This window comes from Hoplias malabaricus, chromosome 16 (genome assembly GCF_029633855.1).
Source record: "Hoplias malabaricus isolate fHopMal1 chromosome 16, fHopMal1.hap1, whole genome shotgun sequence".
NCBI lineage: Eukaryota > Metazoa > Chordata > Actinopteri > Characiformes > Erythrinidae > Hoplias > Hoplias malabaricus.
The window spans coordinates 5514016-5541975 of record NC_089815.1 but is presented as its reverse complement, the minus strand read 5'-3'; the positions used below and the strand labels follow the sequence as shown (position 1 = coordinate 5541975).

General features: G+C 40.5%; 2 protein-coding genes across 2 annotated transcripts; one reads left to right on the top strand and one right to left on the bottom strand.

The window, feature by feature from the left end:
• Positions 1-3626: 3626 nt before the first annotated feature.
• Positions 3627-13332, bottom strand: dhodh (dihydroorotate dehydrogenase). The gene is made up of 9 exons (XM_066647878.1): positions 13281-13332; positions 11846-12058; positions 10961-11160; positions 7868-7950; positions 7356-7543; positions 6279-6392; positions 6048-6201; positions 4911-5070; positions 3627-4708 (listed from the first exon to the last, which is right to left on the bottom strand). Exons 1-9 carry the CDS (start codon positions 13296-13298, stop codon positions 4600-4602), a joined length of 1239 nt encoding a protein of 412 aa, XP_066503975.1. The 5' UTR covers positions 13299-13332; the 3' UTR covers positions 3627-4599.
• A 3098-nt stretch (positions 13333-16430) lies between these two features.
• LOC136672065 (polycystin-1-like protein 2) lies at positions 16431-27845 on the top strand. The gene is made up of 19 exons (XM_066648007.1): positions 16431-16469; positions 16942-17004; positions 17346-17486; positions 17748-17866; positions 18130-18250; positions 19543-19671; positions 19795-20014; positions 20311-20492; positions 21061-21291; positions 21398-21499; positions 21775-21953; positions 22414-22557; positions 23534-23736; positions 24252-24439; positions 24641-24776; positions 25096-25291; positions 26600-26816; positions 26909-26993; positions 27578-27845. Exons 1-19 carry the CDS (start codon positions 16431-16433, stop codon positions 27622-27624), a joined length of 2742 nt encoding a protein of 913 aa, XP_066504104.1. The 3' UTR covers positions 27625-27845.
• Positions 27846-27960: the final 115 nt, after the last annotated feature.

Below are 27960 nucleotides of genomic sequence, written 5' to 3'. Positions count from 1 at the left end.
TGTAATACCTATCCATAAGGAAAATGGGCATAGTTTCAGAAGGTGTCCTGGACTAATAGAAAAAAGGAGGCAAAGGAGAGAAAGAACAACACATTCTACTCCCTCAACATTCATGGATAAAGTGCACGAGCAAGGCATTTAACCCTCAACTAAACAAGGCTTTAAGGCAGCTGCCTGCCACTCAAGAGTATGTGGGTAACCACTGGCCAAATTTGATTTCATATTTGATTATACTGCTATGCAATAATCAGCCCCGGGGACCTGGAGTTTGTGAGTTCAAGTCCTGCTTCGGGTGACTGTTGGCGAGGAGTTTAGCGTGTTCTCCCTGTGTCCGCGTGGGTTTCCTCCCACAGTCCAAAAACACACTTTGGTAGGGGGATTGGTGACTCAAGTGTCCATACATGTGAATGTGTCACCCTGTGACGGACTCCAGGATGTGACTTCACCTTGCGCCCAGTAATTCCGGTTAGGCTCCGGACCCACCACGACCCTGAACTGGATAAGCGCTTACAGACAATGGATGAATGCTGTGCAATGATGATGAAAGCAAATTTTGTGTCACGTTTCATAGTGCGCTGCTCAACTGCTTTGTTGTCCTTAAATAAATCAATTTATGCTCCACAGAATGGGTCCCCTAAATGAGGGCGACCAGGTTTAAACGGACAGAATTTCTCAAATACATTCTAGCCACTAGGTGTCTGTGCGGTGTTTGTTTCATAACATGATGAATCATCACTGAAAAAAAGGGTGCAATGGGTTTATGGAATGGATGCTGGGAATTGTAGTCCTATATCAAAAAATGAAAACATAAATTGACAAAAAGCATTTTTGTCACACTGCAATGCTTTGAATATTACATGACAAAACGTTTTAAAAACTAGTTTGATAATTATTCATTCATTATCTATAACCGCTTATCCAATTCAGGGTCGCGGTGGGTCCAGAGCCTACCTGGAATCATTGGGCGCAAGGCGGGAATACACCCTGGAGGGGGCGCCAGTCCTTCACAGGGCAACACAGACACACACACTCACACCTACGGACATTTTGAGTCGCCAATCCACCTACCAACGTGTGTTTTTGGACTGTGGGAGGAAACCGGAGCACCCGGAGGAAACCCACGCAGACACAGGGAGAACACACCAACTCCTCACAGTCACCCGGAGCGGGAACCGAACCCACAACCTCCAGGTCCCTGGAGCTGTGTGACTGCGACACTAACCTGCTGCACCACCGTGACGCCTAGTTTGATAATTAGCATAATATAATTCAGGGGCAAAGTTTTTGATAGAATAATCAAGTCCTAATATAATCAACACTGACAGTCACAGCACATGGGATTTTTGTCTTCAACTTGATAAAGGATAGATGGCCTGGGCTGTGGTCATTTGGTCTACTTTGAGCTGCTGTCAACAGAGGCAGCCGTCAGATTGACACACTTCTCATTCTGAGAACTCTGCTTGGTTACAGAGCGTCTGAGCCTGGGGCCAGTGCTGGAGCTGGACAGCTGATGCACGCTGGGGTTTATTTGGAGAGCGTCTATGTCTGCCCCCTGGTCAGAGGCAGCAAGGGCCAGAGACATGGAAAGCCCTCCAGGAAATGTGTCAGTATGCAAGCACACCGAAGATCATGTCCAATTACCCACAAAGACACAGGGCCACAGCTTTCCAGCAGCTGATCGCTGGTCCTCTGGCCCCACCCACTTCCTCTGCCCAGCTAACTTTGCTGCAATGTAAACAATGATAATCTGGCCAATGAAAATGATCTCCATTTTTGAGGATATTTTTGTTTACTACTTCATTTGAACACAGCAGCTGTCCTTCACATTGTGTGAAAATTTCATGATGAATGAACCAATAAAAATGCTCCAAAATTGCTTGGATTTTTTTTAACAGTCACTTCCATTGAAATGTAAGTTTTTTTTCCACTTCTGCTGTAAAATTACTGTTCTTAAAAGATACATGTTTTGTTTATTGGACAATGATAATATATGCTGATTAAATATTTCGGGATATATTCCTTAAGACTTTTCTTTGCTTTAGAAGCTTTAGAGATTTGAAGCTTCTGGAGAAGTGAGAGGTAATCTGAAGACAGGACAGGCTTAAAGAAAAGAAAAAAAGAAAAAATCACCCAGGCTGCTTTCACAACTACTCAGGATGTCTATTTTGGTGTTGATTCAAATTCCAACAGCACACAGACAGTCATCATTGCTTGGCAATGTCCAAGCTAATTTTAACTTGGCGTAGGCTGTGGATGACCAGTGCTAACTACTGACTGTCAGGGGTCTTAATCAAACATCTGACATGTATTTGGTTAAAATACCACAAGGATCAAACACCACAGCACATTTCTCCTCTGTCTAATCAGCCATGTTCAGAATGACTGGTTTCAGTACCTGTTTCTTTAAATGAGAAAGACCGGCTGTTCACCCTAACCCGAGCACACAGCAGTGAAGAGCTAGGAGAGGCTCAGCATTTTAGCCATTATCACTTGTTCTCTTTCTTCTATTTTTATTTTTCACTTTTTAATCAGTACTGTTCTGTTATTTCTCTGTGCTTGATGTGCTTATTTGGTACAGTTTAACCTCAGCTTTGTACTCTCACATAAACATGGGTCCAGTACCGTGATTGAAGATATTCAGTAGAGGAGGCGGGACAATACTACACCCTGCAACTGGCATAAAATACAGCACTAAATCAGAATCTCTCATATACATTTTTCTGATATAGGCAGCCTAGAAAAAAATGAGTTGTCTTATTTCACATTTGTTGGGTTAACAGGCTCCAGATGCACAAATTGAAAAGCTATCGTAGCTTTTAAAGGAGCCGATGTCAGTACTTTTATAAGGAGACAATGTAGTTAACTAATAGATGCTAACTGTGGTTTTTAGTTTTCCCTTCTTTCACGAGGAGCCATTTCTGTCAATCATTTCCTCCATCATAATAATGATTTGAAGACATGCCTAGACATTTGGGAGGAATGTAAGTTGTGCTTTTCAAAATATGTAACAGCAGCACATTACTGCAGTAAGGTTACACTTAAAAAGCTAACAAAGCGTTGGAAGGCAATCTCCTGAGGTCATCCCCTCTGTTCTTATATAATTATGTATTATTTAGTAATTACATAATAAATGACCAATCACAGCTCAGTGTACAAAGCTAGTGTCTGTCCACCTTTGAGACCCAATCCATCAAAACTTGCTTGAGGCAGAGAGGTATTTAATGGCCTGTGTCCACTCTCCATGGGCTTTAGTGACCCGCCGACCCCCTGGAAACCAGTAACAATCAGGATTTAGAGGCGTAGAAATGGACAATGGCGTGTCCTTCAGAGAAACGCCTGCTGAAGTTTTTCAGTTACAGTGGGCTATTTGTGAAAACAGCTACGTGCATCTCCAGAAAGAAAACGAAGGAAGCAGGTTGGGAGGTGGTCTTCCTGCCTCACTAAAAAAAACAGACAGTGTGAAATCTTATAAATAACACTATTTTCTCAGTCTGTAAAAGACCAATCACTGTGGAAGAGATGGGACGCAACTCTGGAAATTGCTTTCAGATCTGCATAAGCAGGGCTGAAAGAGGATTTACAGTAATTGACTTGATGTAAAGGGTGTCTGAAGCCAACGTGGATTACATAACTTTATTATCGACACGTTCAAGAGAGAAAAAGCGATGATGTGCTCTTTAAAATATGAGGATTTCATTGCTGCTGCATTCAAATTAACACAGCTATAAATTAGTCTCATTACAGAGATAAGAGTGCATAAATGCGTCCAGTAATAATTGAGTGCAATTGTCAGAAAAAACACTAGTCTTCTAAGAATATAAATACAGAAATACTGCTTTAGGGCCTTTAGTGTATTCAGTCACATAACACACACTGGACCCAGAGGCAATAGAAGGTGCATCAACACTCCACAATTCAATCCTGGAGCTCTTATACAAGTCTAATCAATATTTGGTGCCCAATTCTGTTGGCAATACTCTACCATGGCGAGAAATCGCCCCGTCAATGAGTCCACCTTCAAATCACTAATTTGAAGGGATGTCAACAAACGTATGGACATAGTGTGGGCAAGTGAACGTCACATTACAAACCATGGTGACTATCCAAAAATGAAGCAAAAAGCCACATTTTCATTATTTCAGATGATAAAGAATGCACAACAGACAAGACAACACCGTTTAGGGAAAAATAATAATAATAATAATAATTTGTTCAATTTTCTGGGAGATAAGGTTCTTAAACCTTGTCTCTTTTCTTGTGTTTTTCTGAAATTCCTCACAAAACTCACAAGAAGGCTTTGTTTAGACAGGCAGTCACATCAGATCAAAACATTTCCCCCCCACATTAAATATTGAGCTGATGTTTTCCCTGAAGTCTATGCAGCGATCAATTCCTCTTAGCAAATCTTTTCTATAGAGTCAGGAACACGTGACTGGTGCATCCACAGATCTAATCACCTCAGGAGAAATGTGTCTAACCCAGGTCCTTCACTCTGCTGCTGGCCAGGAATGCTCCTTCAAAAGGTTTCCAGTAAATGTTGTACATTGTGCACCAGACTGGCAGTGCTGTAAGGCCTAATTCCCTGCCACTGGTGAGGATTTACACTCTTGAGGGCTGGTTTTTCTGAGCAGTTGGCAATTGTGCCACACCTTTCAAAGTCCTGTGGTCCGCACCCACGGCTTCCGATACGTTACTGAATCCTTGTGCCCTGCAAAAAGAAAAAGAAAATAGATAAATGCAATATTTCATATGCAATGATATGAGATATCAATCCCTAAATTAATAGGTTTTCTGTCTGAATCAAAGCAGAAATGACTGTGAGTTGGAAGTGTACACATTTACTGACTCCCACAGATTTCAGACCAGAAGCTCATACTGATAAGGGACACAGATAGACAGGGTGTACTCACGTTAAAAGCTCATGTAGTTCCCTCTTGATCTTGCTGACGACAGGAGGTCCCTGGTACACCAGCGCTGTGTACAGCTGAACCAGCGAGGCTCCAGCACGGATCTTATCCAAAGCATCTTGACCACTGGCTACTCCGCCCACTCCAATAATGGGCACCTTCCCTACACCCAAGGAAAAACACAAGCTGCAGTTCTCACTGATTCATAACTGGAGCTGGCTCATGAAGCATCTTTTTTTTTACTATCAACTGTAGCAACCAATATTTATTCTTTTCAATAAAATCCAATCAAATATTTTGGTAGTCCCTGTAAGAACCAGGTCCTATTGCACAGGGAGGGCCCTTCTCTTGTATTTAGCCATGTTTAAAATTTCAGGGTGAACCAGACAGACTAGTCTCCTTGTTCCTCATGTTCCAGGTCATTTTAAAAGGCCATATTTTTGGGCAGTGGGTGGAAAACCGGAGCACCTGTGGGAAACCCACTCAGACACATCAAATTCAAACCCTCAACCCCAGGTCCCTGGAGCTGTGTGACTGCGAAACTACCTGCTGCGCCACCTCATAAAATATAACAATATATAAACGTAAATATAAAACATATAAAAATAAACATTTTCAGCTTAAGCCAAATTAACCCCAACTTTTTACCAGTGGAGTTAAAGGAAGCAAAAATACTTATACCAGTATTAAACGAAAAGTAGCATAACATTTACAAAATATATGGCACGGGAATATATAAGGACTAGCCTAAAGTCTTACCAATGCGAGGAGAAAAAAATATATAAATAAATAACTAGAAAAAAAGGTTGGACTTCCATTATTCAGATTACCCAAACCCCAACTAACATTAAAAAATTATACACCGACATTTCATTGACATACTTAATATGACTCACCAAAAGGGGCCGTGTCGAGCTGTGCGCCATTTTAAAGCCAGGGTTCTTGTTGTAGGTTCGCTGCATTCATTACATTGCTTTGTTGTAAGTTCAACATTGTTTTAGAACTACCATTTCAGAGGAAGCTCTGAGTTAAGTCCATCTCAAAAGGCCACTTACCCCAGAATCATTCAAGTAATCCATATCAGATTAAAACACATCAATCTTATGGCTACAATCACCTTAAGAATGCTCTGGCTCTTACCTTTTGTCAAAGAGTACATCTCCCGCACCACCTGAGTGGACATCTCTTTGAGAGGCTGACCACTGAGCCCTCCAATCTCATTCCTGTTGGGGTCCTGTAGCGTCTCAGGTCTGGATATGGTAGTGTTGGAGACTATTAAGCCATCCACACCAAGCTTAAAAAAAAAAAACAATCATATGTAATACATTTTCTTTATTAAATTATAGTACCATTCCTTAAACCATGACTGACCTCAGTTATGACCTCAGCAATATCCTGTTTGTCCTGTTCTGAGAGGTCCGGGGCGATTTTCACCATAACTGGTGGCCGGTTCTTTTCTTCCAAAGAGTCACGTTCTTTCAGGACCTTTGTACATATCCACATACAAACATTAACACACACACACAAGCATAGAGCAACCATGCTTTAGTGTTTCAAAGAAATAGACAGAGATCATTTTAGTCAAAGAATGATATTTTCTACTTCTCATGGTCAATGTGGCAATTTAGACTTGTCCTTTCAAACCAAGAGCCTTCAGTTATCTTAATTCGAACTTGGCAGATTGGTACCAATAAATACAGTGAGAAACCTGTGAAGGGGACATATTCTACCTGTTCTCCACACATTTCTTGGGTCTTAATGAAATTCTCCAGACATGCTCTGGTCAAAATATCAACAACGAAGCCCCATTCTCCCGTCTAAACATCCCAGTTCAGAACGGCCTATTTCAGCACCTGCTTCTTTAAAGGACAAGCCATTTACAGACAAAATACTCTTATTTAAGCTGCTTTTGCTTGGTGTTCTTATATCTGATCTCATCTCACTTCTCCCCTCACATTGTGTGTATTACATGGTTTAATGCTGTGTTTGTGCTCTCATATAAACAACCCAGGTGAAGTCACAGGTGATTAAAAACACGGGTAGGTGGTACAGCCCTAAAGTCTCTGCACTTGGTGTCAGAAAGGGACAAAATAGACGGGGTGGTTTTATTTTGCATTATGTGATTGGGTACACACTCCAGATCCGTACTTAATGTACACATGTACTGTAAAAGTGACTTTTTTCATATGTCCCCTTTTACATAATGCTTATTCTTGTGTAAACCCATTTCCACTCATTTTCTTCCACTTTACAAAGCACTCCTGAGAACTTCGCACATGCCAGAAAATGCATGCACAACCACAGTTGTTCAGTTACATCACAAGGAGGAAAAAAATTATGCTTTATACAACATGCTGCGTGACAAGAAACAAGCAACGCAACCTCCAGCTGCCACACAGAGTAATTGCCAGCTGTGTTCTGGTACTGAGGACCAAGACTGTGTTCTACCTTCTCCAGGAGATGGCGCAGTTCTTCCTTGCCCTGGAGGTTCCTGAGGCCAGGGGTGTTGGGGCTACTGACATTGACCACCAAGTAATCTGCGAGAGGCCCAAGAGTCCGCACGCCCTCCAGGTAATCAGCTACGGCATCAGGGGAGAGCTTGTTTTTCCCGAGGTTGATGCCGAGCACTTTGCCGGCTGAGAAAACACAATAGTGCCATTACAGAGGAGTCACATGGTGCTGTAAGACAGACAGGGGCTCATTCAAATGACTGGGAAGAAAAACAGAGCAAAAGGAATTATAACAGGTGCTTAGCAGAGAGGGAGAAAGCTTGTTTTTCTCACTGATGCTAATTTAACAGGAGAAATGAAGTAGAGTGACTGATGTGGCTCCATTCCAAGTCAAAGCTTGTGGTGTTTACAGCAACTAAACATCCTTGATTGCAATTTCATCCTGCACAAGCCAAGACAGCCATTAGAGCCAGAGTAACACAAGCAAAGCAGGAGGACAGAAAATTTTACCTCTTGTGAGTTCCGACTGAACGCCTGCTCTGGCTTTTAATCTCTCCTGAACAGCCAACAGGCCACAGCTGTTGAATCCATATCTGAAACAGTGTTAGTGTCAATATCAGTAATTAATATACCAGTTGACAAAGATCAACATTACCACATGGAAATGCAGATCAATACCTCAGTTTGGTCCTACGTTACTCATTACTATTTTGTTGACCATCTCCCTCTGAATGTATCTAATGCCCATCTAAGTTTCCCAAGGTAAACATCTCTGTTCATGAAAAGCAGGATGTAATAAGTGCAGTCTTTTTTTCCCTTTGATCTCGTGTGTGTCTCGTGTCTGACTGAGTTCGACTCACGTTTCTCACATGGTTTTGTGCGTGTGATTTAGGAGCATACAAGTCACTCCAAGATTCCTATTAATGAGTAATCGAACTGACATCTATTTAACAATATTTTGTTTGCTGTTAAATTGTGGGAGAAAGCAGTAATTAAATTCATTCATTCATTCATTATCTGTAAGCGCTTATCCAGTTCAGGGTCGCGGGGGGTCCAGAGCCTACCTGGAATCATTGGGCGCAAGGCGGGAATACACCCTGGAGGGTCCTTCACAGGGCGCAGTAATTAAATGGGAAAAAAAAAATCACTTTAATATCAGACAGGATGCTGATGTGCTGATGTAAAAAAAAAAAAAGTCATAATTCAGCTGGCTGTTGCGATTTGTTTGTTCAACTTTATTATGTACGCTGTAGCCTCATCTCATTTTAAATGCATGTCTATTTATTTAGTTGTTTAAAAGGAAATGTAGAGGTAGGGGCCAATTATTTATATAACATTATTCTCCACATTTTTCTCCTGGTTCAATCAAGGGAAACAGGGTAGTGATTACTGCTATTTTTCTTTTCTTTTTTTTTTAGGTTAGCAGAGGGGACTGGGTCTGTAGTTATACGCCTTTCCCCAATTAATGTGGATTTTTATATATCTACGTCAACACAGCAGCCGTCCTTCATATTGTGTGAATGTTTCATGATGAACAGAACAACAGAAATGCTCCAAAATCGCTTGGAAAATCTTTTTAAATTGACTTTTGACCATTGAAAGTTATGTTTTTTTCCCAGCTCCTGTAAAGTTATGATGTTTTTATTTGGACAGCGACAATTTTCAGGCATTAAAAATCTACACTGGTGTGGCATCCGTTGTCTTACGTTATAGACCCTGAAAAAAAAGATTTCATTTTAATGTTGTGGCATAAATACATAAAAATGGCACTCTTGGCCCTGTATTTGCAAGCTTCAGTTCCTTCTGGGAGACAGGTGTCAGTTTGCAAAAAATTATCAGTTGATGATGGGCTGGTTCCCCTCAAGTTTTCTTTCACTGAGCAGAGCTACAGCCTAATGTTTAGAGAAGGTTGCTGGTTCAATCCCCACAACTGGCAAAGCAACTAATCCCCAAAATGCTGCCCAGGCGTAGAGGGTGTGAGTGAGTGTTCACTGCCCCTAATCACTAATGTGTGAGCATGTGTTGCCTCATCTTACTAACTTGTACTAGGACTCAAATCTTTTTTATGACAGCACCAGTGGTAAAAAGCACTAACAAAATTTTAATTTTAAAATACAATTTTTTGGGCGGCACAGTGATGCAGCAGGTAGTGTCGCAGTCACACAGCTCCAGGGACCTGGAGGTTGTGGGTTCGATTCCCGCTCCGGGTGACTGTCTGTGAGGAGTGTGGTGTGTTCTCCCTGTGTCTGCGTGGGTTTCCTCCGGGTGCTCCGGTTTCCTCCCACAGTCCGAAAACACACATTGGTAGGTGGATTGGCGACTCAAAAGTGTCCGTGAGTGTGTGAGTGAATGTGTGTTGCCCTGTGAAGGACTGGCGCCCCCTCCAGGGTGCACTGCCACCTGGGGCCCAATGATTCCACTGGACCCACCGTGACCCTGAACTGGATAAGGGTTACAGATAATGAATGAATGAATAAAATTTTTACACCGCCATAAAAAATAAATAAATGGGTGTTCTGTCCCTTTTGCATGGCACTGTCTATAAGAGCTATAAGAATCTACAGAGAGAGAGCGAGAGCAAGCGAGAGAGAGTTTGACAGGGTGAAAGACAGGATGACTTTCAAATGCTATGCATGATGCATATTCAAAAAAGAATTTGACATTCAAAACCTTGAGCATTCACACACAGCACTCATTTACTTTCAAGTGGAGAGAGCTCATTTTTAAGGATTGCTACTCGAGATTCACTCTATTGGCCGATAGTGATTTGTAGAGAGAATCAAAGAACGTCACAGTTTTGAATTTTAATGCAAGCCACAGACTGCAGCAATAAAGTCTGTGTTTTGCTATTCATTTGTCTGTCAAAAAGTGCCTGGATCAGACATTAGTAAAACCCACTGGCCAATTTCTAAACATCACAGAACTATTCAGAGCTTGCATCTAATTTACATAAGTTGTACCCTCATTTGGCTTACGAAAATAGTGGAAACAGAAGAAAACTGATTGCATGTATTGTCCACTGTTAGTTCATTTTACAGCTTTGAGCTTCAGCAGACAAACATGGCCAAAAATACTACAATACCAATTACATTCATATAAAAGGCCTGTCACAGCTAGGATCTACACATCAACAGCTTTGAATTCGCACCATGATTGTCTGCCAAATTATTTAATTAATTTCTGTAACCACTTCATCCAGATCTGGGTCATGGTGGATCAAGAACCGACCTGGAATTCTTTGACACATAGTATGAACTACATCCTGCACAGGGTGCCAGTCCATCACAAGTCATCATGCACTCACACCGATGAGCAATTTGACACGTATTTTTGGATTGTGGGAGGACACCAGCATCCAGAGGAAACTCACGCGGACACACTCAACTCCAGACAGACAATGACAAGGGGCAAGGATAAACAGTACCCAGAGACCCTGGAGCTGTATAACAGAGCCCCTACCTCTAGCGCTACCCTGTCACCCACTTTGCAAAATCAGATTCTCAATTTAAAAACAAGCAGAGAATCAGATGAAAGAACCTCCAGAAAATAAATAAAATAAAACTTCACCATATCATATCTATGAAATGTTAAATATCAGCATACCTATTAATGACAGCCTGGTCAGCTACAAGTCTGAACACACGAGGCTTGGGGTTTCCCTCCTGTGGTTTAGGAGTGATCGTGCCCACCTCCACAAAGCCAAAGCCCAGCCGATAGAGAGCATCCACTGCCTCGCCATCTTTATCGAAGCCTGCTGCCATCCCAACAGGGTTTGTGAATCTCTGACCCATCACTTTCACCTCCTGGTAAAATTAAAAGAGTCAGTGGATTCTTTAACAGATACAGGGTGCCATATATTTAAATGTTAGGCCTTTATGTAATATCACTTTGCTCCAACGCATATTTAATATATTGCAGTAAAGTGATTCCCTGGCAATATAACTCTGCAATGGCTGAATTATGCAATTTTCTGAAAAATAGCTTACTGTTAAACAACCTAATCACCTCTATTCCAAACACATATCACTCAAATCAAACAGTGTGGGACAGACATGCCAAAAAAGCAGGTTTGGAACTACCAAAAATACGGTGGTTTGATCCTGAGGAAAAATGGGGGTGGGGTAGTGAAGAAACAGAGCTTACTCCTCCATCAACAATACCCAAAGTGTCCTTGAGTGAGGCACCCAAACGCCAACATAGCCCTGAACACAGAGGTGGATGCCCACTTCTCTTGGTGTGTGTGTTTGCTGCCCCATCACTAGTATGGTTGAGAGTGAGAGACACCACTGTCACAGAGGGGTTAAATAAAGAATCTAAATTCCTCAGTGCTGTTGTGCAGTGATTAAAGCATATTTCAACTTTCTCCAAAACACCTGATACCATTGAAGTACTAACTTCATTTACCAATCAAACCCAATTTAAAGAGAACACAGTGATCCAAGTAAAAATGGAAATAAACGGTATAAATTAAATTTACTGGACACTGACCAGTGAGGCAGGATCCTGGTAGCGGTTCCAGGGCACAATGCCAAGACTGAGGAGACGCACAGACATTACGTGAGCCAACTCTGCTCCCACCAGATTCCTCAGAACAGGCATGAGAGCGCTGGCATAGAAACGTTCATCTCCAGATGCAGTGAGGTAACCCAGGAACACACCACTTCCAAAGCCCAACACCTTCACCGCGTCTTTCAGACGTGCCTGTGTGAGGAAGAGCAGGGTGATTCAGACTAAATGCACTGCAAGTGTTCCAGGTCTGTCCATCTTAATCTCAAATATTTCACATTCCAAATCGGTGAAAGTTTGGAACAACATTTTTACCCACTTTCACAACTCTGGGAAGGGGGAGTCTATCACAGGCTTTTTCTGTATCAATAGTTACTCTCTTTTTTTAAATTGCTGCTAGCAACTCAATGTGCTTGAAGGAGAACACCAAAATGCATTCCTGCACCTCTTATCTAGAACTTATAATCCAACATCACTTCCTGACACACACAATGCTAATGCTCTTGGAGCTGAATGCTATCAAACTCTCACAACACACATGTCCCTTCCTTGAACAGTAAAGGATGTTACTCTAGCATATGAGAGTAATCTCCCTGATAACATGCTTAATTTCAAAAGAAATGTTGGATGAGCAGGGCTCCGTATGTTTTTTCCTTTAAAGACAAGACGACAGGGAGAATCCTGGACCATTCCTTCACACAGAAAAAAAATCTCCATTTCAACATCCATAGGTCAGTAGTGTATGGATCTTTCATTATCTCTTCTTGCTCACAAAGCTCTGGTGCTGGTCTGCAACTGCTGACCAATACATCAGAGAAGAATATTGACCAGCTGCATGAGATACTGACTTAGTGACTGTTACTCAACTACATGTTGTCTGGTATTTTACACATTCATATTTAGTTAACTCATATTTAAGCTATTTATTTCATTTGAGTTGTGTGATTTTGGTGATTGTGGGAGTATTTATGTTGCCATTTGTTTACTCATCACTTTCTTATTGAACTTTTGATTGAAAATATCCAAACAGAGGGAAAAAACAGCACCTGGAACAATGCTCCTCTGCTGGTTGATGCTGAAGTCATTATTATACGTTATAATATTGCTTTTATATATATAATTGAATAGATGAATGAAAAATTATATATCCTGAGGCTAAATCAAATATGGTTCCCTTCATAAACAGCTTTCCATTGTCCATACCATGCACTAATTAAGTACATAACATCTTATTTCACAAACAATATAGATAGTGCTCTACATAGGGTCTGAGATATGGTTAAACATTTCAAACTACTTCGATACTTGCTAATTACCGCCGAGTAACAATGGCTTTTAAAACGGCTGTTACTTAAGTGTGAATGAAACACATGAACGAATATTTCTGTGAAAAAATACCCAGCACTGTTTAAGTTACCTTCAGCTGCGTCGCCATGCTCTTTCCCGCTATAAGCGCTGCAAACACTTCCTGAGAACCTCGTGTCACTTACAAATCTCGCGATACAAATCTCGCGATTACCGTTTTGCCGATCTATAGATCATAGTCACACAATGTGTGCGACTGAATGGTTTGTATATCAACAAATCCGTTAAAAGGTGGCATTCATACCGTTTTGCATCACTTTAGTTCTTCATTACATCTTTATGATTTAAGAGTATAACAAAACAACAAGAAAAAACAGTAGTATTAGGCAAAAGTGCCTTAAAAGTACTAAAACATTATGAACTGGCAGAGTGTATACATAAATAGTATTAATAGTATTACAAATAAAGAGTACGTTTAGTTGAGTTAATTTGTACTAAGTTATAAATACTCTGTTACACTATCATGTTAAATTGTTTTTAAGTAAAAGGGTTTTGATGAACCGGTAAAGCAACAGCCATGGACATGTGTGTTATGGTTAAATTCCTTATATGCTGACCACTAGACTATGGTGATAAATAATTTCTCAGACAAAACGTCACTGAATCTGTAAAATACCAAAGTGTGCCTTATTTAGAACAAGCTAAAATAATTGCCCCTATCCTTCTGTTTCTACAGCTGAAACTAAAGTCAAGACTTTGCATGTAGTTTGAGTTTCTGCTTTTATTTTCCTAATGAAGTTAGCTCACATTCACTGTTTTCACAGAGTGTTGCTGAATTTGCCTAAGATGGACAGAGACTGCCTGTTTCCCTGACCCCAGAGTCTTCCCTGAATGTGAGGTTTACATTTCAACTTTTTCGACCATGGCTTTCTTAAGGCAAATATGCATTTATTGCTGGATTTCAGGGGCTTTTCTACTGCTGGCATACGCTGAACCTTGCAGCAAAAACAGTGAGGGCCAAACATATGATTTCAGAGATCAGGCCAAATGCTATCTGGGTAATAAGTGCTATGAACTGGCAGAAGAGCCAACGACTTGGTCCCAGGCAAAGGATGCGTGTGGACAGCGAGGTGGCCAACTTCTCACATCTGTGAACTGCAAAATTAAGGAGTTTTTGCTGAATTTAACTGCAGAAGTCCAACCTGCGTTTCAAGGATGGTGGGTTGGCGAGGGGTTGATGGGACTGTACAATACAAATCCTTTTAGTGGTGAGTAGAAAATAAGTTCTCGAACCTTCCTTTCTTGCTTCTCCTGTGTTCATCAGCTAGATAGTGTTATACATTCAAAAAGTACCCATTTGAAATATAAAAGCCATGTCTGGATCTACTGAGACTGCCTCAGAAATGTAGATGTATTTTTTTGGGTTTCTCTTTTTTGCCACAAAAATCATGTAATACTTTCATTTATAATATTCATAACCATTTAAGTAGGGAATGGTATCATCCCTCTAACACACATTATCTCTTTTTAAAGATGCTATATTGAAGGTAATTCATTACCCTATTAAATAGAACAGTTTGCATGCCTAGGGGTTATCTTTAAAAACAAAGAACGAGTGACCAGCTAATGTCAACTATCTTGAATATGCATAACTAAATTAATCAAAGCAATTTGGCCCTATGTTCTCTAAAATTCCAGAGAACAAATTTGAACAAATTGTTGAAATCAATACAAGTGATTTATTTGTACTCAAGTTAACGTTTATATTCCATTATCAGCATTATATAAAAATACTCTAAAAGTACACATTGGTTTACAAGTTATTTTGAAAAAAGTAGTGAGGGAGTCAACAATTGTTGTTAACAATTATTTATAGTGTAGTTCAGATTCATACATACAATTGTGTAAAAATAAATAAATAAAAATAAATGGTACTGGGACAGAGTGGAGTTTGTGGGCTGTGCAAGTAAAAGCATATCTGTTTCCTTAACCACTGCTGCACTGTTGGGTTTCAAAAAACCTCACTGAATGCAAATATGTAGCCAATGTTTTTGCCTGCAGGTAATTATGTTGTGATTTTTTTATGTTGTAAATACACAGGTTTATCCCTTAGTAGCAGTAATGAGAACAAAGCTGATGAGAACACAACTATTAATCCCCTGTTTTGCACCTATTTAATTCTGGACCCATTCCAGCTGGTGACCACACCCAATTGCGACCTGGCATTGGGTTACCTGTGCACACTAGGTAAATAAATAAATACATTTTCTTAATCTGAATTTAGAGTCCGTGTTCAGTTGTCTACAAAATAAAGACAATATAGCTAAAAATTTTGGACACTTGTCCAAAGTATCTTCTGAGATTCTGTAATTTTCTCTATTAGTGTACACGTTAAAGATGATGAATTCTCCTGTGAGAGGAGTTATCTACAAACCTATGGAAGCCAATTTCTGTCATTAAATAATAATAATAAAAAAAGGGCACAGTCAATTATGAGATGCAAAATCATAATTAAATGATTGTCCTCTCATAATTATGACTTAATCTCAATTTTGACATTGCAACTTAATTGAGTTATTTTATATTTTTTCTTCAAATGTCAGAAATTAGTTTGCATAAAAAACAGCTAACAGTTTATAATATTCCTATGAGCGACAAACAACATTAATACAACCTCCTCATTTCTACACTCACTGTTCATTCTCTCAGCTACACTGACCATATATGAGCACTTTGTAGTTGTACAATTGCAGACTGAGGTCCATCTGTTCTGCATACTTTGATTGCCCCCTTTCAATATAGAACTACAAAGTGCACATACAGTGGACAGTGAGTGTAGAATCAGTGAGTTTTTTTGCTAGCGTACACTTATTTTTTCACTGCTATGTTACATTTACCAAATAAACAGAAGATGTGCCTTTTTTACAAATGATGTGACCTTGCACACCTTTGTGGGACAGGGCAAACACCTTGCCTATAGTATTGTACTGTATATCGCATGTGTAGTGTGCATATGTGTGTAACTATCAGTTTAAACACTGATTTACTCTCAGATCTGGAAATACAAATAAATATTTCTGCAAGTTCCAGAGACCGGAGGAGCATAGATCAGGACCAAGAAAGTGAGTCAGAATTATATGATACAGTAGGATTACATACCATATACTCACTACTGAGACATTCATCTCTCTCTCTCTCTCTCTCTCTCTCTCTCTCTCTCTCTCTCTCTCTCTCCTTTGCAGTAACTAATCTCCTAACTAATATGGAAAACAAAATACCAAATATAAATGGTCTTCTCCAGGTGAGATATGTGGGATTTTTGAAATGGTATTATACAAGCCTCACCTCCAAAAGGCTTGGGTCAGTGTGTTAAACAGCTGGTAAACACATACTGCAGGTTTTAATGCATTCTGTTAATTTACAAATAGACATTAGAATATTCTGATGATATTATGCACTGCAGAGACTTCCATGCCAGATTTAAGATGTTTATTAAGAAATTCAGTAATGTTTTTAGTCTAAAACTGACCCTTTCCTGGCTTTTTTGGAACATTCATTGTCTGCAAACGCTTTTCCAATTCAGGTTTGTGGTGTGGAAAAACATCCAGAATAATTTTATATTTACATACAAACTTTGTCTGTGCACTGTTTTGTTTCAATACAGACTGGATTTACAACTGATTTCTGTTTACATTTTCACTGTCCCAATATTTTGCTATAAGTTACTTAATCTTTTTCCCACTGCTCATTTAATGTTATGGTTTATTTCTCAGGTTGCACAGCAAACTTTGACCATGCTGGAAACTCAACCTTTGCAGATCTCACATGATGGAATGGTGACCCATGTTAATGCATTCTTATTTTTGGAGCGTTTACTATCAAATGTTCATTTAGAAATTATACAATTAAAGCAATTACATAGTTGTATCTGGGCAGTGCAGTGGCTTCACAGTTCTCCCATTTTCAAAGCTAAGAAATCAAATAGAAGTTCACAAGAACACTAACATTGTGCAAACAGCTAAAATTACTTGACAAATAAATGACAACATCAATAGGTTGTAATTTTTTTAAATAAACAGCAGCTAGCAACACTAATTCATTTTAATGTTTGAGTTGAACCAGATCGTATTTTTGGATTAACACATGCAGATGTTCTCTTTTCCACTTTACCTGGTAGCTCCAGTACCTCAAAAGCCTGTATAATGGGATAAAAGTGGGTTTTACTAACAGTACCCTGGACTTCATTGTTAACTGCACTGGGGGAATGCTGCTGTACGCTCTGGAGCAGTGTGACCAGCGACGTGATGCCCCTCAACAAGTAAGAAAAAATTTAAGTTCAATTCTGCTTTATTGCCATTTGTAGGAATAAGAAAATACATTGAATACACATAGAAAGACATAATAAAGATAGCTTTACACAATCCAGTGCCGGAGATCTTTATACCCCACTAGCCAAAGCTTAGCTAATCTGTGGAATGTGCTATGACATGCCCAAGAATACTTGCAGAGTTCAGTAAAGTATACCCTCACGGCCTGTACTTGCTGCTGTCGTCTGTTATATGTTCTCTGATAAAAACAGTTTGAGGACCTGCTGATGATTGCATCCAAGATCTATCAGGAGATCAGTTCCCTGAGGTTGAATTTAGTGACAAACATGTTGGTCTTGAAGCTTCCAACTGGCACACTTTATGCTATCAAGTAGGTGCTGGCATATGCAATTAATTCAAACAGTAAAAAACTGATTAATTATGGATTTGTTTGTTTTTATTCAAGCTTTCATTATGTTTCAAATGTCTTGAGATCATGTTGTGTTCTGGTCAGAGTCTTACATTAAACACAAACTACAGGAATCTTTTCTAACCCATTAGCTGCTAGAAGGAATTGACATTGTGTGAAACAGTACTGTTCTGTAAAAGCTGTCCTCGAGGCTTCATCATTTAAACCTTTGTTTTCTTCTACAGACAGGAACCAAAAGATATCAACAATGAGGTCATTGGGTCAACGGATAATGGCCCTTATATCCGGTTTCCATCTTTTACTACAATGAAGTCACAGCTGTCCACTGGCCCAATTAATATTCAGGTGTGACATTGCTTTATCAGTTTCTAACAAGTGATCTTTCCAGAGCATCTGAACTGACCTCTATCTACAGGGGAGAGTCTGAGAGCAGTCCTGGTAGAATTTACTAACAGGAAAGACTCGAGTGTTGGATATGAATGCTTTGCACAGTGGGAATCGTATCGGAGCTGTTTAGGTGCGAGAACCACTGTACTATGCAGGAGGAAGTAGTGCTTGTGACTAGAATTATTAATCCCGGGAGAGGGGGACAGACAAAAATTAAAACATCATTGGAATGAAATAAAAGGGAAATTAGAATGGGACAGAAACAGACAAAATGGGAAAACTCAGTGAAAAGACGTAAAGAATAAACAAAAACCAGACAGTGGTTAGTGCAGGATTCGGCCACCCGCGCGTAGTAGGAATTATGTGACAAGCAGCTGAAAACCCCACTGGAGACCTCACAACAAAGGGAACAAAGGAAGGAGAACCCAACAAAGGCGGGATTTTTTTTTCTTCTAGTAAAAGGAGAAAGCAAATCAGTGAGACAAAATTCCCAACAGGAGAATACTCCCAATAACTCAAGGTTTTGAAAAAGCAAAAGGACTCCTTTTAGCAAGCAACACCAAATTACCGGCGTGGTTTTATTCAGAATAAACTCAAGGCCGCGCACTGAGAAAGCAATGCGAAGGGCTTATGAAGTATCAGCACCAGCTGTTCTCACTTGGGCTAATTACTAGGAGGCCTGGAGCGTGGTCTCCCTCTGGAGGTGGGATGACCACGGTGCAGACGGTCCCTTACCTTGCCAGTTTATTGTAAACACTTCATGGTATCTACACACATTAGGCATCTTATCAGATACAGAACTGTCCAAATGTCAGAGATAACCTTTCATTTATTTCATTTCAAGACACAAATAATGATTTTAAACAGCATATTCACTTTCAGGAGGTGTTATTGTAGAGATCAGATATTCAATAATCCACTTTCACGTAGAAGGACAATGGCAAAGGAAAATATGTTAAATATAGTTCAGAAATATGTTAAAACTTATAGAGGAAAGGGGAAACAATTAAATAAACAAAAACAAATCATTTCGATTTATCCGGACTCCCTCACAATCTTTAAACATTGTGTTAGGTGGATTGGGTTAGGTGTTAGATTGGCTGTGTGAAACTGTCCACTGGTGTGAGTATGTGAGTGACTGTGTGACTGTGTAATACCCAATAATTCAAGGGTATGAGCAAGTTACGGCATGACACTAAATAAAATGAGTGCTAATATAGTTTATTTAATATCTTTTTTCTGTCTCGTAGTTGTTTGACTTTAATGTGAATCCACTGAGTGATTCGTCAAATGAAAGCATCACTGGAAGTGTTTGCAGTCTGTTACTGAAGAATGATACGTCTGATATTAAGCTCAAAAATCTCTCAGAGCCCATCGAGGTGTGCCACACATTTATTACAGCTTATGAATTTGTATATTATAACCCAGCAAGGGTTAATCTGAGGATACATGAGAATGGTGTGTACATTTAATTCTCTCTCTCTCTCTCTCTCTCTCTGCAGATATTTCTGCCTCGTCCTGAAGCTCTAGATCCCACAGTGATGGATATGTCCTTGAACCAAGGCTTTGCTGTCATCGCGTCCTTCAATATCTCTGATGTAAGCTCCACTGTCATCGTTTCTGCAAGGCCTGACCAGAACATATCCCTCCAGTTGCTGCTGTCTCAGACTTATCAGACAAACACCAGCAGTGCTCAGCAAACCACCATCCTCACAGGCGATGGTAAAGAACTTTAAAGGGTCAATATCATTGTAAAACATAAAAGAGTAATAACAAAAGAATATAAAAAGTGCTAAATGTACCATTTACTCCAGTGGAGTTACTGTAGTCCTTATATGGAAACCAAGCTGTAAAATGGCTTGTTTTTAACTTGCTGTTTTTGAGCTACAACAAAAACTAGCATGTTTCCATATACTCACCTATTTGGCACACACCAGTTTAGCCCAAGAGTGAAATTCCCAGGATGGGAATGTTTTTGACATGTTGTTTCCTTGTTCTGTTGTTAACCTGTGAAACAGATGATTACCGCTGGCTGGTCACACCAGAGATGTTGGGGGGCATTAACGGGACCTGGTATGTGAACATAACACCTATTAACTACACTTCAAGCCAAACCCTCACACTCTCTGTCTACTTTCTGAACTTCAAATGCGTGTATTGGGACACAGATCAAAACCAATGGAGCATAGCAGGCTGCACGGTAAGCAATCTTAGCATATCAGCTGTGGCCTGGCAGCCTTTCTCATGTCATGCTCAGAAGAAAACACTATATGGACAAAAATATTGGGATACACCACTTAATCATTGTATTCAAGTGTTTCGTTCAATGTAAATGTAAATATTCCAACATGACTGTGCCCCTGTGCGCGAAGCAAGGTATGTTTTGGACAGTTTGGTGTGGAGGAACTTGACTGGCCCACACAGAGCCCTAACTTTACTCTCATCAAACACCTTTGGGAGGAACTAGAATGGAGACTGTGACACAGGTCCTCCCCCCAACATCAGTGTCAGATATTACAAATGCTCATCTGGATGAACGAGCAAACGTTCTCACAGACAAGTCTTGTAGAAATTCTTCACAGATATTTGGAAGCTTTTATAGCTGCAAAGGAAGGACCAAATCCATATTTATGCCCATGGATTTAGAATGGGATGATACATAATATTCCTGTAGATGTAATGTGTATGTGTCCCAATACTTTTGTCCATGAAGTGTATCTCTGAAGATGTATCTGCATTTTGATTTGTTTGTATCCTCTGTCATTCAGGTTGGCCCAAAATCACTTCCCAACATGACCCAATGTTTATGTAACCACAACACTTTCTATGGGAGCTCCTTCTTCGTGATGCCTAATCAACTGGACCTGTCCAAAACTGCAGCCCTCTTTGCCACAGTCAAACAGAACTATGTTGTGGTGGCTGTTCTCAGTGTCTTCTATCTACTGTATCTGATCATCGTGATGTGGGCGTGGTATGCAGACCGGAGAGCCCTCAGAACGGTACAGACCACCAACACAACAGGCACATCCTCAATAAACATCTCCATACTGCTGCACCATAAACACACATACATACCCTGAATACAGATATGTATCTGTGGTACAGAGGAAGATGACCCTGCTAGAGGACAACCATCCCTGTGCCCATTACAACTACATGCTGAACATACAGACTGGACATCGCAGAGATGCAGGCACTTCTGCCAAGGTGAGTCCAGCAGAACAGAATTTGAACTGGAATGAAACCTTATAACATATTTAGAATAATCTCGCAATGAGAAATATAACATATTCTGACTAGATTAATGATGTTTCACTTTATAAGAAAACACTATGAAGTCTGTAGACTAGAATTTTGCATGTTTCTGTGAGGATTCGATTGCATTTACCAACGAGTGCATTAGTGAGTTCAGACACTGATGATAGATGATCAAATCAAAACTTTGCATATGACTGTAAATATTCTTTGTTTATATTCGGCAGGTTATGATAACCCTAGAGGGCACTGACGGGCAAACAGAGGCCCATCATCTGTCTGACCAAGACAAGCCAGTGTTTGAGCAGGGAGGAGTGGACCTGTTCCTGCTCAGCACCCCATTCTGTCTGGGAGAGCTGCAGAACATAAAACTCTGGCACGACAACTCTGGGGGACACCCAGACTGGTCAGCGTTTCAATATGCCTTTGAATACGTATTCACATTAAGTAACTATTTTTAAAATCTTTTTTTATTGATTATGGAAAGAAAGCAGACCACTCAAAGGAAACCCACGCAGACACAGGGAGAACACACCAAACTCACAGACAGTGACCTGAGGCAGATACCTACAACCCCAGGACCATGGAGCAGAACTCACTCAATTATAAAAGATGTTTACAAAGGCATATTTTCACACACTTTTGGATACGACATCATACTCATACATTTAATTAGTATATGTTACGTTATCAGTAATTCATATATACATTTCTACTCTATGCATATAAAGAGAACCACTGATTTGTAATTATATCATTGCCCATAAGTCTATTTTTTCCTATTTTTTCTCCTTATCTCTTCTCTTTGCACATAGGAGATTGGTTGGGCAGTCTAATCATAAGTGTTTGTGTGTGTATTCCAACAGGTATCTGAAGAGAGTGACAGTGCAGGACTTACAGTCTCGAAAAGTCTGGCACTTCTTATGTTCCACCTGGCTGAAACCCAAAAGTGACGGCACTTGTAAAATGACTTTCAACCCAGCTAAGAAGAACGAGATTGCCAGTTTTGGGTAAATAACCTAGAAATTAAACGTGATGTTCAGACCATATAATTACATTTTTAGAAGTTACAAAGTCACCTAATTATATGGATGATTTTATGTAGGTCCAGATTTTGCTCATATGTAGATATGCCAGTGCAGAGTTAAGCATTTTGCCCATTTTTAACAGTACAGGTGTAACAATCTGGGTTGTGTAGGAGTGGTCAAGTAGTGAGGGAAAAAGGTAAGTGCAGGAGACTTTATTAACAATAACCAAAAGGACACTAGACAGAGGGAAGCTAAACACAGAGGCTAAACGCTAAACACAGAGGCTAAACGCTAAACACAAGCGCTAAACACAGAGGCTACACGCTAAACACGAGCGCTAAACACAGAGGCTAAATGCTAAACACAAGGGCTAAACAATAAACAAGGTTAAACCCTAAACAAGGACTAAACAGAACAAAGTGGCTAAACACAGGGCAAAGTTATAAACATAGAACTAGATATAATTTGGCAAGACAGAGACATGAAGCACAGAATGCATACATACAACCACATCAACATACATACAATGACCCACAACCAGTAAACACTGACAGGAACTACATAAAGACAACACAAACAAGAAAAACCTGGACACTAATTAAGACACATGACACCAGAAACACAAGGTAAGGGTATCACATGACTGGGGAACAAGCAGGAAGCTGACACAAGACAGGGGGAACAATCACATGACAAGGGGAGCACAAACAAGAAACAATACAGAACAGAACACAAAACTAAGAACATTACAACAGGGTGCTGTTCCTGCCTGAGCTGGGAATCAAACCCTAACTTGCATTTTGAAAGGCAGTTTTAGCCACTACCCTGTACCAATCACTACTGTAACCTAAAACGTTGTCAAGTAGCTAAAGCATGAGAACTCCATTCAATGCTAACACTGCAGTTTGCTTCGGTACCTTAAAAATTGTTGACTGAATTTTCCTGTGATTCACAACAGCTATATTTTCCAAGCTCGGACGTCCACTGGATTCCGAGACGAGCACATTTGGATGTCAATCGTGGACCCACCGAGGCACAGCCCCTTCACCCGTGTTCAGAGAGTGTCTTGCTGCATGTCCCTGCTGCTGTGCACCATGGCCATCAACATCATGTTCTGGAATATTCCTACTAACACGGATTCTCCCGTCATCATCAAGATAGGTCAGAGAGCCTGTCCTGCAGCAGTCAACATCAAAGTGCTTATCCCATAATCCCATACCCTTGACTTTCATATGCCACTGTGCAATATCAGGGTGCTCCAAGTCATGCGAAGTTGACAATGTATACATATATTTCTCTTCAGAATTATGGGGACACCTTGCTTCTAATTGAATTGTGATTCAGCCCAGTAATATTTCCCAAGCTTGTATGGAGAGTATCTAACATTTTGCAAATGCAGTATTGCATAAGCACAGCATTGAACCCCTTTAATATGGTGCTTTAAAATGTAATAAAATGTCTCGTCTCTTTTTGTTTTCAAAAATGTTACATGTGAAGGTACAAACCTTACAACAACACAGTGTCAAAACACTGAATAGCGCCCTTTGTAGAACGTTTTATTATATGTGAGTGAGTGAATGAGTCACAAGCTAGTTGTATTATCTGCTTCACATTTAAAATAAGATGTAAATGAAGCAAATGAGTATTAGTTCTTAACAATCTCTTCTTTTGCGCAGGCTCTTATTCTCTCACTTGGCAACAGCTCATGGTGGCGGTGGAGAGCGCTTTGCTCATGTTCCCCATCAACATCCTTATCGTCACCATATTCCGCAACATCAAGCCTCGCATTCCTCCTGTTCAGGAGAAGCCTACGACCAGCTACAGCAGCAAACCTCCGGCTGTTTCCATGCAGACGATTCTCAAGGTCCTTTACATCACCACTGTGTTATTGTTGCACCCTCACTCTCTTAAGAAGAAATTCTTTTGCTAATATGACCTTGGGCACTTGCGTAGTGGCTTTTACAGGAATACATTTCTAAAAGCCATATGTGTGCAGTTGTGAAAACCTCCACTTCTTCTCAGCAACCAAGGTCTTATGCAAGGCTTTATATTTTCTGTCCTTTAGGACACGGAAGACATGATGAATCTGCTCAGCAAAAATCCCAAATGTCAAGTGGTGGTAAAGCAGCAGAAGCTTGAGTCAAGTGCAGAGTTTTTCTCAGCTCTAAATGAAGTGCAAGAAGTTGTTAAGATTATGCAAGGTACCTCTGTCTCTAACAGCCATTCGGCTTCCACGATGCTCTGATGTATTAACATCTTAAAGCAGAACGCACTGACATTTTCACCAGAGAATACAAACAGATGCTAAAAGAATTTGGTCTATTTTTGATAAAGATCATGATGAGTCGGCTTGTACTATGATGTAAAATGTGGTTCAAATGTTTGTAAATATACCATTAAAGTCCACATTTGGAGGCTAAACTACAAAAATGCCCCATTTTTAATTTGTCATGCTTGTTATGTCACAGCCATAAACACTTTAACTATTACAAGTAATAACTCTCTTCTGTGTCCAATAAGGGGAGAGTGACCCTGACCCACTGTGGGTCCAATGCAGCCGCTTCCTGTTTTACTGCATGTGCCATCTCTCTCTGCTGCTGGAGCATGCTGGAGAGAAGGCTTTCCCCAACACTGAGGAGCAGCAGCAGGCCATCAACACTGTGCACCTGATTCTGAAGAATGCTGAGGTGGTGTTTACCAGCAACACTGTACAGAGGTCAGGAATCTGTTTGTTTATTTGTTTGGGTATATTGGAATATAGTAAATATTTCTCCCATGTTTACTCTTTATGCTATAAAACAGCACTGACACCTTATGATCTGATAGATCAGATCTTCCCTGAATCTTTAAGTTTAAACACGGCCTCCTTGGTTATGTTGGACCTCCTCTATGGAGCATGAACTGCTTCATTCAGAGATTATGAAGCAATTTGATTCTTCATGTAGCGTGGGATTGGGCGGCATGTTGGTGCAGCAGGTGGTGTCACACAGCTTCAGGGATCTGGAGGTTGTGGGTTCGATTCCTGCTCCGGGTGACTGTCTGTGAGGAGTGTGGTGTGTTCTCCCTGTGTCTGTGTGGGTTTCCTCCGGGTGACTGTCTGTGAGGAGTGTGGTGTGTTCTCCCTGTGTCTGTGTGGGTTTCCTCTGGGTGACTGTCTGTGAGGAGTGTGGTGTGTTCTCCCCGTGTCCTCGTGGGTTTCCTCCGGGTGCTCAAGTTTCCTCCCACAGTCCAAAAACACACATTGGTAGGTGGATTGGCGACTCAAAAATGTGTGTGTGTAAGTGTGTGATGCCCTGTGAAGGACTGGCACCCCCTCCAGGGTGTATTCCCGCCTTGTGCCCAATGATTCCAGGTAGGCTCTGGAGCCACCGCGACCCTGAACTGGATAAGGGTTACAGATAATGAATAAATGTAGCGTGGGATACACTTTATGAAAAAATGAATGTAATTAATAAACAATCACTTTCATAAATATTATTTGCCACTTTCTATTTGTAATTTCTTTAAATATCTCAATTATTGATTTGAATTGTTTAATCCTCACTCCCTCACATCACTTGTCTGAAATTGTTTGATACTGCTTTCATATAAAAACTGTTCCTGTCACTCCCTGTGTCTGTCTCCCTCTTATCTCCTCTCTCGCCACCATTTTCTCACATCATTTATTCATTTTATGTCTTCTGTATACAGAATCAGAACTTGCTTTTTGATCTGTTCCTCGCCCACATTCCTCAGCTCTGTTCATGCCTTTGCTCTTTTCTACAAGTTCTTGCGTCAGGCTGAAATAATGAACACATTCACACAATACATACGTACACACAGTCCTTTTCTGTGTGCACAATTTCAATTCCACCGCAGAGCAACATAAATATGATAGTGTCTACTTTTAGGACTACAAGGTGTTCCTTAATGGTCAGCAGAGCTGAGAGAATGGACCGTGAGAGGAGAAAAAAAGAAGTGGTATCTATCTTATGGCTGATCTGTGTTTATATTAAGTAGTTATTTTTCACTCTCTTTGCCTCAGCCCTGTGTCTAAACCAGCAAAAAAGGAAAATACAGGATGTAAGCTGCCTTGGTGGTTCGTCTTCGTGGCATGGACTCTTCTTCTAGGCATAAGTGGTGTCTCGACCTTCTTCACCCTGCTCTATGGCTTTCAGTACGGCAAGGAGTCCTCCATCCGGTGGGTGATCACGCTCACATTGTCGCTCTTCCAGAGTATTTTCATCATCCAGCCCCTGAAGGTGAGACACTTTGCAGACTCTGTCTCTCCCTGAGTGACAATGACATAACCCTGATAATTTGTGTGATTGATGGACATGTGTTGAAACCACAGGTGGTAGGTCTGGCCATCTTCTTTGCACTCATCCTGAGACCGGTGGCTGTGGAGGAGAGAGAGGAGGTACAGCTACTGCTGCAAGGTGAGAACAGGACACAGCATCGTCCACGATGATCAATAACTAAAGCATTGCATAAGAAAGAGAGCATGCATTTTTAATCAAACCCCAAGCCAAATGAGGAGTTTTCCTTCTTTTCACATGAAGTATTAATGTCAGATCTGGCCATGAGTTCAAAAGCTTCAGGCTGCAATGGTTCTACCTATAAAAGGAGAGAGAGAGAGAGAGAGAGAGAGAGAGAGAGAGAGAGAGAGAGGTTTGCTTCTTTAGTTTTTTGCACTGGAGGATAATGTTGTACTAGGGTAATAATACATCAATAGACTATACTGAAAGACTCAATAACACAACGCTAACCAGTACAAGTATCTGTGCAGTAAGTGTTCTCCTCTTTATTTCATGTCTCATAAGAAACCCCCCACACCCCACCCCAGTGTAGTGGGGTTGTGTGATTGGGTGACACCTGTTAGAGGGTGGATTGTGGAATTTGCAGTAATTAGACGGGGAGGGGGGGCATATCCTGCCTGTGTGATTAAGTAAATCAATGTTTTAAATAACCTTGCTTTCAAAAGAACAGTTTATTTACAGTAATACTGTGTTCATTTTTTCAGAACAACGAGAAAAATGTGAGTTATACTGTGGACGACCAATGTACTGAAATATGCTGCATAAAGACCAGAACAAAGATGACGACCTTCCTTGAAGTTGTGAAGAAGAATCAAAGTTGAAAATCCTGCAGTTCAGAGTTTATTGTAGATAATAGTGTAGATGGGAGTCCTGTCTTTTGTATATGAAGCATGTTCTGTTTGTGTGCACTTCCCTTTACATTCACAGCATGCATACAGGTCACTAGCAGTTTTGCAGAGGGATATACTGTATTTGTACTATATTTTTACATTTTCTACATCTATAAACCATGTGCATTTAATGTAAGCCTGATGTAAGCTCATCTAACATATGTGCTCCTGTATGGGCAGTGGAGCTGAAAGAATGG

Excerpts from the sequence above, each read along its gene's own strand:
- dhodh (XM_066647878.1), bottom strand. Across the intron at positions 6,393-7,355 it reads TGCGCCATCTCCTGGAGAAG|GTCCTGAAAGAACGTGACTC; the intron begins GTAGAACACAGT and ends ATATGTACAAAG. Across the intron at positions 4,709-4,910 it reads GAACTACATGAGCTTTTAAC|GGCACAAGGATTCAGTAACG; the intron begins GTGAGTACACCC and ends TTCTTTTTGCAG.
- LOC136672065 (XM_066648007.1), top strand. The coding sequence starts at position 16,431 with ATGGAAAACAAAATACCAAATATAAATGGTCTTCTCCAG. Across the intron at positions 24,777-25,095 it reads AGTTGTTAAGATTATGCAAG|GGGAGAGTGACCCTGACCCA; the intron begins GTACCTCTGTCT and ends GTGTCCAATAAG. Across the intron at positions 26,817-26,908 it reads TCATCATCCAGCCCCTGAAG|GTGGTAGGTCTGGCCATCTT; the intron begins GTGAGACACTTT and ends TTGAAACCACAG.